The following is a 13,596-nucleotide window of genomic DNA, read 5'->3' as shown; positions in this document are numbered from 1 at the left end:
AACAGTCACCACTTTTTTTCATATATGTTCCCATTAAGGTTCTCAAGCTTATAGTAAAGCCCTGGTCAGGTAGCAGGTTGTGGTGGTGGTGCCTGGCACTTACAAAATTTGAGTCTGTGAAGCAGGTGTTTTTGAGCTCTCAGCCACGTTTTGGATGGTGTTGACTTTTTCCAGGTACGTAGCATTTGAAGCTTTTTGCTGTCTAGTAAAATCCACATAGTTGCGTGATGTAGTCACATTTTGCAGGTGTTTTTTATATTAACAGAGCCAACAGAGGCATGAATATATTTCCATTCTGGGCTAGCTGTTTTCACTCAAATTGACTTTTTGGCACTCTTCAGCTGTCATAAAGTGCTTGTGCTGAAGCACTAGACAAGGAGAATGGGGCAAGATCTTTAATAAAGCTTAAAAATATGGTGTTGCTTTTAAGGGAATGGTGGCAGTAAGAAGTGATTAACAGCTTTTTTTTTCCCCTCTTGAAGTACTAGATCCTATTTTTCCAGTTAAGCAGACTGACCATAATTACCAGAAATCAAGCACAATAAAGCCTTACGTTATTTACCTTACCTTGTTGATCTTCAGAGGAGATAGGAATTCTGTATCATCTCACAGAAACGTGTCACTACTGGCTACAATATATCATAGCGGAAGCAATGGCACAAGGCTGTAAAAGGTTTTCCTTCTGCAATTATACAAGGCAGGGAACTTTGTCTCCAGGTTTTTCAATATAAACACATGTTGATAAAGCTTGAAAATACTTTAAGTGTACTATGTGTAGGCCCTGTTAAGTCACCTCAGATACACAGTAGGCACAAAGTTCTTCAATAGCATCAGTATAACACAAGAAATACTAAACTTCAACAAAAACAGTTGATTAGAGTCCTGCATTGAGCGCAGAACAATGGAAAGCATTTGATTCAGTCTTGATTGACAAAAAATGCAAGCAGGTACATAATAAATAGCACACTGTATGGACAGTTCTACTCAGTTACCTAAGGTCATCTACATTCAGTCCTTTTCAAGTAGCAGAATAATTTATGCAGCCATATTTCCAGTTAAGAAAGTTGAAATAGCAAGAACTTAAAGTTTTCCACGCCAACTTTTTCTGTGCTTAACGCTCTCGAAAAAAAAAACAATAGCTATTTCCCGGAAGAAATAAGAACTTTTTGAAATGTGATGCTGTTAAGGACCCTGAAGAGACAAACATGTGTATTGCAGCTGTTATTGTAGACAGATATTTAAAAAATAAAAAGCAATCAGAAAACACAAACTGAAATATTTTAAGCGCTTGGAATTGAGTGAGAAAGGTCAGTCCCAAACTTAAACACAGCCAAGAATGGGAATTGCTTGTCTCCTAGTGACCTTTGTGCTACGTCTCCGGAGGCAGCGCAGACGTCCACATTCTCATTACTCATCAAAAACATTACATTCTTTCGCAGCAACACAAAATTTAGGAGCGACCAGAAAAGGCAGCGCGATTCAAGCTGCGGACAGAGAGGACCCGAAGCCGGGCAGGGCTGCGGGGCCCTCCCCCTGCTGCCTCCCCCTCCTGGCCCGGCCACCGCCGGACTCGAACCCGCGGCCCCACACACCGCGTTCCCGCGTGCCGCGGCCGCCGCCCCGCCGCCCACTGGCCCATTTCAAACACACGCCCCGCCCCGACGGCCAATCGGCGCGCGCTCCCGCTCCGGAGGCTCTCGGGAGCCCGAGAGGAGCCGAAGCCGGGGCTCGGGCCCGACTCGGCTCCCGTGGGCATGCGCGGTAGCGGCGGGCGGCGGCGGGACGCGTGCGCCGCGGCGGGCGGTTAGCTGGGAGCTGTGCCCCCGCCCTGCCTCCAGCGCATGCGCGCTGGGCGGCGGCGCCGGGGCTGTGGGGGGCGTCGGGCCCGAGGTGCTCGCTCCGCTCCCCTCCCGTGCCCTGCCCTCCGCGCCCGTCCCGTCCCGTCCCGTCCCGTCCCGTCCCGTCCGCAGGCGGCGGCGGCCCCGGGAGCCGCGGGGTGGGAAGGGGCCTGTAGGGGCCTGTAGGGGCTGCCCCCGGCATGGGGCGCTGCTGGGGCCGCCCCCCTCGGCGGGCCCGGCGCGCCCCCGGCCCCTGCCCGCGGCGCCGCCCGCGGGGCCTGTAGGGGCGGCCGCACCGCGCCGTGGGGAGCGGCGGCGGCGGCGCGAGATGAGGAGCGGCGGCGGCCGCCGGCAGTGAATGGGCGTCGCGGCGGAGCGGGACGAGCCGCAGGCGCAGCCGGGGCCGGGGCCGGGGCCGGAGCCGCGATGGCTCAGGAGAAAATGGAGCTGGACCTGGAGCTGCCGCCGGGGAGCGCCGCGGCCCCGAGCGACGGGGGCGGCCTGAGGAGATCCAACAGCGCCCCCCTCATCCACGGGCTCAGGTGAGCGCGGCCCGGCCCGGCCCGCACCGCTCCGCTCGGCAGGGCCCGGGCCCGGAGCCCTCGGCCGCCCCGGGAGCGCCCTGGGGCCCGCGGGGTCCCGGTGCCGGCCGGGCGGTGCCGGCCCCAGCCCGCCCTGCGCCCTGCGTGGTGGCTGGGGCGCGCCGGAGGCCTCCGAGATGCCTCGCTCGGCCCTGGCGGTGCGGGGGGCACGTCTGCTCTGGCAGCTGCAGAGCCGTGCCCGGCACAGCTCCGGGGGCCGGCAAGGAGAAGTGCTAGCCAGCCGCCTTCGGTACAGCGGTGTAGCTGTAGAAGTAAAATGGATGTTTTCCGTGCACTGGAGATGGGAGTACGTACCGTAGCACTGCGTAGTTTTAAGGAAAGCACACCTTAGAAGGCTGCTCACAAAGCCTTTTTTTTTTTTTTTTTTTCTTCCTGCAGTGACAACTCGCAGGTTTTTCAGCCTTACGTGTTGCGAACTCGCAGGAACAGTACAACAGTTATGAGCCGTCACAGTATGGTAAGGAATCTTAAGCATGTTTTGTTTACACCTAACAAGAAGTAATTGGGCTGGAGAAATGAAGTTAAACTTGATTTGTGTTTGCGCTAAGCGTCAGAGCAAGATTCCAGACTGCAGAATATGCATTTTTCACCTGCAGCTGCTGCCTACAATAAAATAATGCTTGTGCATTAGCTGTATATACCCAAGAACGGAACAATATCTGGAGCCATGAGTGATTTCTGGTATTAAGTACCATCTTAATGTTAATTTGGACCTGAACATGGATAGGAAGAGACAACTGCTATCACAATTGAAAGTCTTGAATGGTTCTTTTAATTTGTTGTAAAAACGGAAGAGAGGGATTTGCAGTACTCCATTGACCTGTTTTTTTCATGAGGCCACTTTTTTTTTTTTTTTTTTTGCAAAGGCTGGACGCTAGACATCAGAGAATCACATGAAGAAGAGTCTTATATCCTGGGTGTTATTCTGCCCCCTGTTATAAATCTGTTAGGGTACAGTAGTGCAGTTACTTCGTTTTTCAAAGATGTTACATTTCACTTTTCTTCCTTTCTTTATTGTCAGCTTGTGCTCAGCTGTGTGCTCTTCCCTGCTATTTTTTTTCTCTCTCACCCAAGGGTAGTGAAAATTAAATCCTGTTTTTCTCAAAACCTGTGGAATGTGAAGTCCTAAAATATGCGTTACTTCTGTGTTTTTTATCTTGTTCAGAAAAAACGAGATGGAGTTTTAGTTCAAAGTCTTTTGTTATGAGGTATGTTTAAAAGCAGACTCCGAAACTTTGGAACTCAAATAGTAGGTGTCAGGTAGACAGACGCATGGGCATCCTGAGTGAGAACTGTTGGCTGTTTGTATGTGGCACTGGCCAAAGGTTCAGAGGGATTAGATGCATAAGATGCTTTGCAATTGCAAAAGTAAAGGTTTACAGAATGCTGTTGAAGACGGAGCTGAAACACTCTATAAAAGGGAGCTGGTTGAGTAAGTTAGTACAGGGGTCTGTCATCTTATTCTAGACAGTAGGGAATTAAATAATATTCTCAGTTTCATTTATAATCCCTCTCTTGCCTAAACGGCACATACAGCTGTTTGTGCACTTGAGATACTAAGAGCATGCAACTCTGAGATCAGCACCGCTTGCAGAGTGACAGAATGAATTTGTAAGTAGTAAAACTAGTCTTTTCTTTTGAAGGTCAGTGTTTTCATTTTGCAACATTATTTGAGTCATCCACATGTAGTTGTACAGCTCATTTTTAATTCAACAAAAATGTAGGTGTAAGGGTGGATGCAAGCTGTTGGTTTGCGATTTAATCATGGTGGCTGTCGCTTTTTTTCAGTTGCTGTCATCATCTCCCATTCGTATTCCTAGTAGTCGACTTCATCAGATCAGAAGGGTAAGTGAGGTTTTTAACTATACATTTAGTAACAGAATGAAAAGCATTTAGATAATACTGAAATACTTATATAATGCGAGTTTCTTTCCTATTGAGTTTTTCAAGTATTAGAGGAAACAGCTAAAAAAGATTTAATTTCAACATGGAAGTGTCATTGCAAGGCTTATCGTTGTCATGTTTCAACTACCTTGCATTTTTGGAGTGCTGTTTCCTTAAGAGGAATGCTGAGGTAGGTTTGTAGCAGTTTTTCTTTCTGGAGAGCTCCTACTGTCCATATTTCAATTCTAAAAGCAAATTACTGAATCATGAGTATTATTCGAAGTACCTGTGATGAACAGATGTTATAGAAAAACTTAGAATGTTTATCTCCTGCAGGAAGAAGGAGTGGATTTAATGAACAGAGAAACAGCACACGAAAGGTGAGTGTTATTGAAACAAGATGATAAAACAGTCAGTCATCCTCTTTGTAGCTACTGATGGGATTTTTTGTATTCTAGGGAAGTGCAAACAGCAATGCAGATAAGCCAATCATGGGAGGAAAGCTTGAGCCTGGTAATCTCTTTATAGATGTTTCATATTTAATTCCACTTCTACGCTCAACTGATGAATTTAAGGGAAAGAGAGGAGTAACTGTGGAAATAATCTAAGATAAACTGAAGTTCATCTGTTTTAGCTCTTTTGCATAGTTGGCCTAACAACTTTCCATGGAAGGTTGTAGCTTGGGTTCTAAGGTAATGTCTTGTGCAACTGTGAAGTTTGAAACTTTTATATTTACAGAGCGACAATGACTTGGACAAGTCTGAGAAATCTTCCTCCCCAAAGAGAATAGACTTCATTCCAGTTTCGCCGGCACCTTCACCTACAAGAGGAATAGGAAAGGTAGGATGAGTGAAACACCAAACACATCTTAGAATTTTCAGTGAAGGTGAACTGTGAAGGTGTGAAACTTCACAGACTGACAGTTTAAAAACCAGCAATGACAAAACCCAACCCAAATCCACATATTACTGTTTTCTAAGAATCAGATGCTTATCTTAGAGCCTGCAGAGTTTAAGCAGTGTGCTATTTCTTTCACACTGCATGTTTTCACTTGCTTCTGTCTGTGTAATGTTTGGGTGGTTAGGATTCTGGTTCCAGGGAAGCTAGAAGAGGTCATTGTAGTAATCATATACGGACATGATCTTCAACTGCATAATTGGGGCATGCTGGGGAAGAAGCACCAAAATCTGAACGTATTGTATGTGGAGAGGAAGAGAGTAGGCAAGTATCAGAAGCTGCAAATCTGTGTGGTGAGGAGGAGTAATATATTGGTTATGGAAAGGAAGGCATAAACTCACTGAAGGACTCAGCTCGAATTTGGGCAGGCTTAATTTGCACTGAAGACTGATAGCAAATGCTGGAAAAGGAAAAAGGTGAATCTTGGATAAACTGCTTTTTTCAGTAAGGATGGGAAAACTGAAATGTTAGCACAGAAAAAATGGTAACTGTGTTTAAAGGTGGGCTGCCTGACCTTGTTCTCAGCCTTTTCTTTTGTGGTTCTGCTTTTGTACTGCTATTGTTTTATTGCAGTCCTGCTCCTAGTAGTACAACACTAGTGCTGGAAGCTCATCCTGTACCTTTGGAATAGGAACTGTATAGTAGTAGTGAACTTGACAGAAATATTTGTGTGCTTAGCTTTGGGTATTCGCGGGCTAAGATCAAATAAGCTACAGGATCACAGAGCTAAATAGTCTGTTCTGCTCTGGCAGATTGTGTTAAATTTTCAGGTATTTTCAAATATTTTGAGTAAACTCAGCTGGTTTGCATAACAAATGTCTTGGAAAAAAGTAAGTCCTGAGTACTGTACTGCTATTTCTAACTGTAAAGGGAAGAACAGAAGCAACAGTTTTATTTAGAAAACAGTCTATTTAAATTTTGGATTTCATATGGTTTTGAATTTCAGATTAATCTGAGCAGTATTGCGTTAGCCAGTGTATTTCTGCAAGTTAAGTTTTAATTCCTCTAAGATTGTGTTTAATCGTTTCTGCCTTATTCTGTTACTAGCTTTTCTTTAATTGAGGGTATTTTGATTGGGGGAGTGACACTTAAGTATTTAAAAGGGAATTCTGAATCATCTTTATGTAATTTATTCTGCAGCAATGTTTTTCACCGTCATTGCAAATGTTTGTGAGCAGTAATGGATTACCTCCAAGTCCTATTCCCAGTCCAACAAGGCGATTCTCCAAGTAAGTAACTTCTGAAAGCAACAGGTATACATTGGCTTAAATTCCAAGGCTAGCATAAAGATAGTTAATGCTGATGCCAAAGCATTAAAAGAGGCTTCATTTTTAGAATAGCTGAAGCATTGCCATGTAAAAATGCTCTGCAAGTTCATTCTTTACCAACAGTAGCTTTACATGAGTGTTCTTACAAGAATCTGAGTCAACTTTAAACTAGACTTTGTATCTTGTGAGGAAATTCCTTGGTCCTTCAAGTGAGCTTCATTAATTTGTCGCTATATCAATTTTACGTAAATATTATACTGAAGATAGAAATGGCTTGAAGTGAGCATGTCCTAAGAGAAGGAGAAGACCATAGAAAACTTCAACAAATTTTCTATGGCAGATAATTTGCTCTAATAGGCAGCATTTCTTTGTGTATTCAGATTCCCTAAGCATTCCAGTTATACAAGAATAGCTTTAACAAACATTTGATATATGGTTGTGTTGATTTGGTGCTAAGTATGGTGGTGTTCAAACTTGGAACCTTTACTATCAATGTTTCCTCTAGCAGGAGGAGTCAAAGTCCAATCAACTGTATCAGGCCTAGTGTTCTTGGCCCTATTAAAAGAAAAGGTATGTGTATTTACATTGTCAGATGCTTTAGTATGGATGTAGGTTTGCAGCAGGAAGATACACTTTTCTTTGTTGTTTTCCTGTAAATAAAATGTGCTTGTATCCATGGTGAACTGGAATTTACCAATTGTAATCTACAAACATAATAAAGTAGCTAGTCTAAAATGCAAGAATGAAAAACATTAAAACAGCTACTGCTTGAAAGAGGCAAACTTTATTCCACATCACATTAAATGTTTGTGAATATTTGTGAGCCCTGGCATTCCTAAGAGTAACCACTGTGCGGTGCACACCCTTCAGATCATCCAAGGAATGTTGCTTATCATGCAGTATCTTCTAAACTTAGTACTTACTGAATGTTTGTTTTTACTATGAAAGTTGAGAAGGTGAGAGAGAGAGACGAGAGCAGGGCAGGTCGTTGTTCTTTTACAGAATCAGAGAACGGTTGAGGTTGGAAGGGACCGCTGGAGATGGCATAGTCCAACCCCACCCCTGCTGAAGCAGGATCCCCTAGAGCACATTACCCAGGGTTGTGTCCAGATGGCTTTTGAATGATCACCAGGGAAGGAGACCCCACACCTTCCCTGGACATCCTGTTCCAGTGCTCAGTCACCCTCAGAGTAAAGATGTGAAGCCTTCTCTTCTCCAGGCTGAACAGACCTGGCTCCCTCACTCTTTCCTTATATATGAGATGCTTCAGTTCCTTATAATTTTAGTAGCCCTTAGCTGGACTGGCTTCAGGAGCTCCACATCCCTCTTGTACTGGGGAGCCCAGAACTGGACAGAGTACTCCAGCTGAGGCCTCACCAGTGCTGAGCAGAGGGGGAGACCCACCTCTCTCGACCTGCTGGCAGTGCTCTTCCCAATGCACCTCCGGATACTCTTGGCCACAAGGGCCCATTGCTGCCTCGTGGTCAGCCTGCTGTCTACCAGGACTCCCGGGTCCCTCTCTGCAGAGCTGCTTTCCAGCAGGTCAGCCCCCAGCTTGCACTGGTGTTTTTTTTGAGGGGGGAGGGAGTATTCTTCCCCACGTGCAGGGTGCTGCATTTATTTGCCTTTGTTGAATTTCAAGAGGTTTCCTCCTGAATGAGGAAAACTGCATTCTTTCTTGACAGTAGTCTGTGTTAAGGATATTCAAACTACATCCTAGAAACATTATCTGTACTGGCTGTAGTGGAATTGTAAGATTAACATGTACAAGTGTGCCTCTAGCTATGTTTAGCCTTTCTGGATATCTGTTTTTTTTACTTACGCATTCTTAAATGCACCAAAAGCATGTCATTTTATTTTACAAGACTTAGATATATGATTTAGCCTTCAGGAAAAGTTGTATTTTTTTTTTTTTTTAGGACTGACTGCTTGTCCTGTCAGATAAAGAGTGTAGCCTAATTGGATTGACAAGGGAGAAGGAAATATTTTCTCATAGATGTCAATTCCGTCTTGGCTATTAATTTCTGTGAATTTTAGAATCATTAAAAAATGAACAAAAGTGTATGAAGCTCAGTGATAAACAGGGAGTAGATATTCATGCTGTGATGTTTTACTTAAAATAGCTTGTGTACAATTGTAAAGGGTATTAAAAACAGAACAGGTAAAGGGCAGGCTTTCCTCACCCTGTGTGCTGTGGTGGAGCATCTTCTACAAGGTGGAGATACAGGGTTTTTACTGGAAATATCAAGGAATAGTTCCAAATGTTACCTAACTTTAAAATATCTAATCCATATAAATGAACCTAATTTATTTGCCTAAATGCATCAAGCATTTGAGAACATTTCACTGCAATAGGGAATTAATACTAATTGTGCTGTGCAGTGCAGCTTTGTCTTTGTGAAGTTTTTCAAACTTCAAACTTTTCAAACTGTCAGATTTTCAAACTGACACTGCAGCTGCTGGTAGGTAAAAAGACAAAGTTATTTCCGTTTCCTGTGTTTTTGCTGCCAAGCTGAAAATTAAAGTATATTGTAGCAGAGAGGGTTTTCTTTTAAGCTTGTTATCTGCAAGTTCTTGGTATTTCAAAATGTCTGTTATACAGAAGCTATTAATGAGCTAGCTCGTTCTCAGGGCGGATTATACTAAACAGACCTTATGAATTCTCCCCATCATGTTTAATCTTTTAATGTCAGTAGATGATTACAGGTACAAAGTCTGATCCATGATGAGTAATTGGAAATGCATACACATGCTCATTTTTTTCTATTCAGCTTTTATGTAAAAGTGTACATACGTTTAAGTATTTGTTGTACTCAGGAGGGCGAAACTGTGTACCAAGCTGGCATTTCTATTTCCGTAACCACTAAGAATTTTAATCTCCAGATTTTCGGATATGTCAGTTGCCTTATCTCAACTGCTTGCTTAAAATTATGCCACAGTAATTAGTTTTGCTTTAGATTATTTTGTTTGATTGTAGTCTGAACTTAGCAAGTGCCTGTTCTTGTGTCTTTGAGATCTTTCACTGTAGCCTGTCAGATACTGCCGAAGCATTAGTTAAAGAATGGACTAGATGGTTAAACAACAGCTAGCATAAAATTCATGTCTTATCTGAGTGCTTGATTGACTGAACTAGAGGACTTACCATGTCATAAATGCAAGCTTGCTCTATTATGGGACAAACTTCTCTCTTACAACAGAAAAATATTAAATGGACATTCCAGAGACTCAAGTGAGTTTGATTATTTGCGCTATTTTCTTTAGGTGAAATGGAAACTGAAAGTCAGCCAAAGAGACTTTTTCAAGGAACAACCAACATGCTTTCTCCAGATGTTACACATCTGACAGATCTCAGTTCATGGTAAAATATTGCGTGCCCTAAACTGCCAAACCAGGGAATGTGCATCTATACCAATCCTTCTGTTCTTCAGAAAAAAGTATTTTGCATATAGCTTGCATATACGTATTACTGGGAATTCTGTGATGGTGTAGTGTGATAATGTTCCTGTCCATTTGATCAATTCTTCCTGAGCAGACACTAGCCTGGGCTTTGTGTGTCAAAACTGTCGTTCTGAATATAGTCGTTATAAATCCCGATTAGTTCATTAGCGAAGTTACTTCATCTGAAGATGCTTCATCATTTCAGTATTTTGTAGGCAGTGATTGTATAGTATCTGTGGCACTTACCTGAATGCCTAGACGTGTGTGAATAGTTGCTGCAGTCACATAGTTCATATTGACAAGTTCAAGATTTTTAGTGTTAAGTCTGTCTCCTTTCTGTATTATGATCATAAAAACCTGAATACTTTGTCGGAAGTCAGATACTAAGTATTCTAAAAATATCAACTCTGCATTACTATAATTTCAATATACTTATGGAATTGGGACCTAGAAATATTTTGTTCATTTTACTTCCAGCTAAATTACAAAAGCATCTTTTTTACAAGCTGTCTGGAATCGTGTGTCAAGACTTCAGAATCCAAACAGAGTAATTCCTTACTTAAAAAGGAAAAATGCATTTCAAAATCTTGCTTTGAGTAGTGTAACATTTAAAAACATAATAGCTAAATAATGACTTCTATGCTGCGTTGGTGATTAGATTCTTATTATTTCTTTCCTGTAACCTTTTAAGATTTTGCTTGTTAGTTGTCATCTCCTTTCTGTAACCGATTAAAATCAGAGCAGTAATTTATTCTGCATGTTAAAAAAAAAAACAAAAATTCTGCTCCTCATTCCCTTAAGGAGCATGAATATACATATAACATGCTACAGAAAACAAGGAGTCTTCAGGGCTGCCAGTCTTGGAGTAAAGACTGAGTGGTAGTATATGTCTCCTACATCTTTCCTACAAAGGAGAAAAAGAACATTAGCTTTGTAGACAAATTCATGGTGCCTGTGTTACTAAATAACCATTTTCTTTTTCCTCAGCCTGTCTTCAGACATACTTGATGGGAGTAGCAGCAGTGTTGGCTCTTCCTCTGATTCGCTGACTAAAGGCAGCATAACCACAGAGTCTCCAGTAACGTGTTCAAATTCATGCTCTTCATTCATTTTGATGGATGATCTCTCACCTAAGTGACTTAATCAGTTCTGAGTCAGTGTTTGGCTGTGCTGTTCCCTTACTGTACACTCGTACAGAGAAACGAACTCTGATCCTTGAACCGTTAACATGAGGATTATTACATGGAAAATTAGTGTAACTGTAATCCTTGGCAACTTTCCAGTGATTTTGATTTATCCATTTAATGGACATTGTAGGCCATATTAATGTCTGGTTTTGCGGATTTATTTTTTAAACAAGATGTCTGCTCAGATTATACTAACTTCTTGCTTTCAAGAACTTGCATACACTTTTTGATTCCGAGATAGGTATCTACCTATTAGTGTTGCAATTTTTAGGAAAATACTTTTATCATTATTGTGGTCACTATGTCTAGGGAAATAATTTGGTTCAAAAGGATTTGAAAATACTAATTTATTGTCTGGCACTTCAACCAATAAGTAAAACTATTCTTGCTTTTTTTTTCGTTAGTCACTAGCCTCAAATTCTTTTTGCAGAAGGGAGAAAACAAATTTTTCTTAGTGCTGCTAGTCACTTTTGTTACAGGAGACCACAATGGGTCTGGAAATCTCACTCTATTACATTTAAAAAAAAAAACAAAAACTAACGACTGCCACTTTTGCCGTCGGTGAAGAAATAACAATATTCTGCGAATGAACGTGATCGAAATAGCTGCGTAGTTTTCTCCCCAGATCCTTCGTCCTATGGACTATATGAAAATACGGTCAATAATCAGCAACGTTTGGCCAAGGAAAATTAATCCATGCCTCGATCTAAGACATACAGTGCAGATAACTAAGTTATTTAAACTACTGTGTAGGAGAACATGTATGGCACCATCAATGTCTCCTGTGGCATTGAGGTCACAGGTATTTTTGTGCCTTAGGGGACATTGTTACAGAATTACGGAATGTAAACCAGAGGGGGGGGGGGGAGGGAAGTCCTTTGTGTACAGCTTGTTTATAGAGTGCTTACCAGATTCTGTCGTCAGTGCTGCTTTCCTTAGCGTTCCTTTCCGAGGTGTGTGCTCCGTTGCAAGGTGCTGTGGGCAGTCCGAACCACGCTGTGAGATGGCAGCCTACGCAGTGACTTTTGAAGCTGCTATAGACAGCGTTTATGCCTTCGTAATGAGCAGGGCGAATGGCAAAGTGAACGTTCGATTTGTAAGGAGAGACCTTAAAATTTAGATTGAATACAAGCTCTGCAAATTTGTCTGGCTAAGGAGTTACATTTGGACTATGACTAGTCTCGATACAGTACTTTGGTCAGTCTGAGGAAAGACAATAGAGATTTTACTTTTTAAAGACTTCAACGGGGCAAAATAAATCCGTTTGTAATCTACTGTGTTATGCTATTTATTATTTATAACTATGTAAAAAGTCTGTGGTGATGAATTATAGTATTTTTTTATGATTGAATAAGTTTTTTATGTTCGGTAATTGCTGGCTGGTTTGTATTTAATACGCAACATTGTCTGCCAGAATCATAAGCTTCCATTTTTGAATGTTTGTAACATAATTGCTTTTGTTATCTGAAAGTACAACTGATCTTTTTGAAAGAAAATAGCACTGAATTTAAAGTAAGATTATGTGCTTTAAAAGTGAGCACAATCTCTGGCAATATTGTCTGGCTAAAAAGGGGAGGGGGAGAACCATAGTTTTTTTCTGTTCTGAAGAAGCCGTTGAGTTTCCAGAAGACATGTACATACCAGATTATTTTTTAAAGTGTTTTCATTAAATTGTAAGAAGTACCATAATGGGCCAACAGTGGCACTATCATTTGTATTGTCATCTTCACCTGTGGAGCATTAGTTCCCCACCTGAAATAAATGTGCATATTGTAAAATATTGTCCATTGGTGCCATTTTTAAATGAGCTCTACAGTATTGAATGTTAATTTTATTTGTATATGCACAGTGCTATTTCTTGAATTTTTGATGTCTTAAATCGCTTAATTATTTTTTTATTCATGCTTGTATCTTCTCTGCCTTTTTGATGCTGAAAGAAGGCTGCTATTACATTTGCAAAAATATTGATAAACAGTCTGTGATAAAATTCAACCTGTTACCTGTGCCCCGGTTTCATTATACTGTGCTTTTATTGGTTCTGTGATCTACAAATCTGAACAAGGGGTGGCAGAAGGGGCAAACCTATTGCATGCTTTCTTAAAACTGAGAAGAGCATAGCTATCGCTTATTTTTGGCTGGCTTACCTGTACAATTGATGTATTCCAGATTTGTTTGTTAGTGGAGAGTCTTATATAAGTGCTGCCCTTTGTAAACATTAGAATGTAAGCTTCATAAAGCAAACGCACAAATAATGGCTCTTGTTACAGCATTTTTTTAGTGTTCTGGCTATTCTCCACTCTTCAGAAAGCATCGCTCTTTTATAAAATATATGTATATATATAATACACACATGCTTTGTCTGTTGTTTCAAGATGAAATGTCTTTTTTGTAATTGTAATAGGTCCCATCTAGGACTGTATTT

The 13,596-nt window shown here is 41.6% G+C and overlaps 1 protein-coding gene and 1 non-coding gene across 5 annotated transcripts; both read left to right on the top strand.

Moving 5' to 3' along the window:
• The first annotated feature begins 2,151 nt into the window (after window positions 1-2,151).
• Window positions 2,152-12,952, top strand: LOC118245540 (PABIR family member 2-like). 4 transcript variants are annotated; one of them, XM_035541827.2, is made up of 10 exons: window positions 2,152-2,380; window positions 2,819-2,897; window positions 4,229-4,285; window positions 4,661-4,704; window positions 4,783-4,837; window positions 5,063-5,164; window positions 6,422-6,510; window positions 7,058-7,119; window positions 9,811-9,907; window positions 10,975-12,952. In XM_035541827.2, exons 1-10 carry the CDS (start codon window positions 2,265-2,267, stop codon window positions 11,123-11,125), a joined length of 852 nt encoding a protein of 283 aa, XP_035397720.1. In that variant the 5' UTR covers window positions 2,152-2,264; the 3' UTR covers window positions 11,126-12,952. The 4 variants fall into 4 exon arrangements, with proteins under 4 accessions (XP_035397720.1, XP_035397719.1, XP_035397718.1 ...); XM_035541826.2 differs by having other exon boundaries at window positions 2,154-2,380; window positions 7,055-7,119; XM_035541825.2 differs by lacking the exon at window positions 2,152-2,380 and adding an exon at window positions 2,586-2,726.
• Window positions 10,741-10,888, top strand: LOC118245644 (small nucleolar RNA U109). The gene has a single exon (XR_004777917.1). It is a non-coding gene; the product is annotated as a small nucleolar RNA U109 (small nucleolar RNA).
• Window positions 12,953-13,596: the final 644 nt, after the last annotated feature.

This window comes from Cygnus atratus, chromosome 13 (assembly GCF_013377495.2).
Source record: "Cygnus atratus isolate AKBS03 ecotype Queensland, Australia chromosome 13, CAtr_DNAZoo_HiC_assembly, whole genome shotgun sequence".
Classification (NCBI taxonomy): Eukaryota; Metazoa; Chordata; class Aves; order Anseriformes; family Anatidae; genus Cygnus; species Cygnus atratus.
This window is presented reverse-complemented; position numbering and strand designations above follow the sequence as displayed.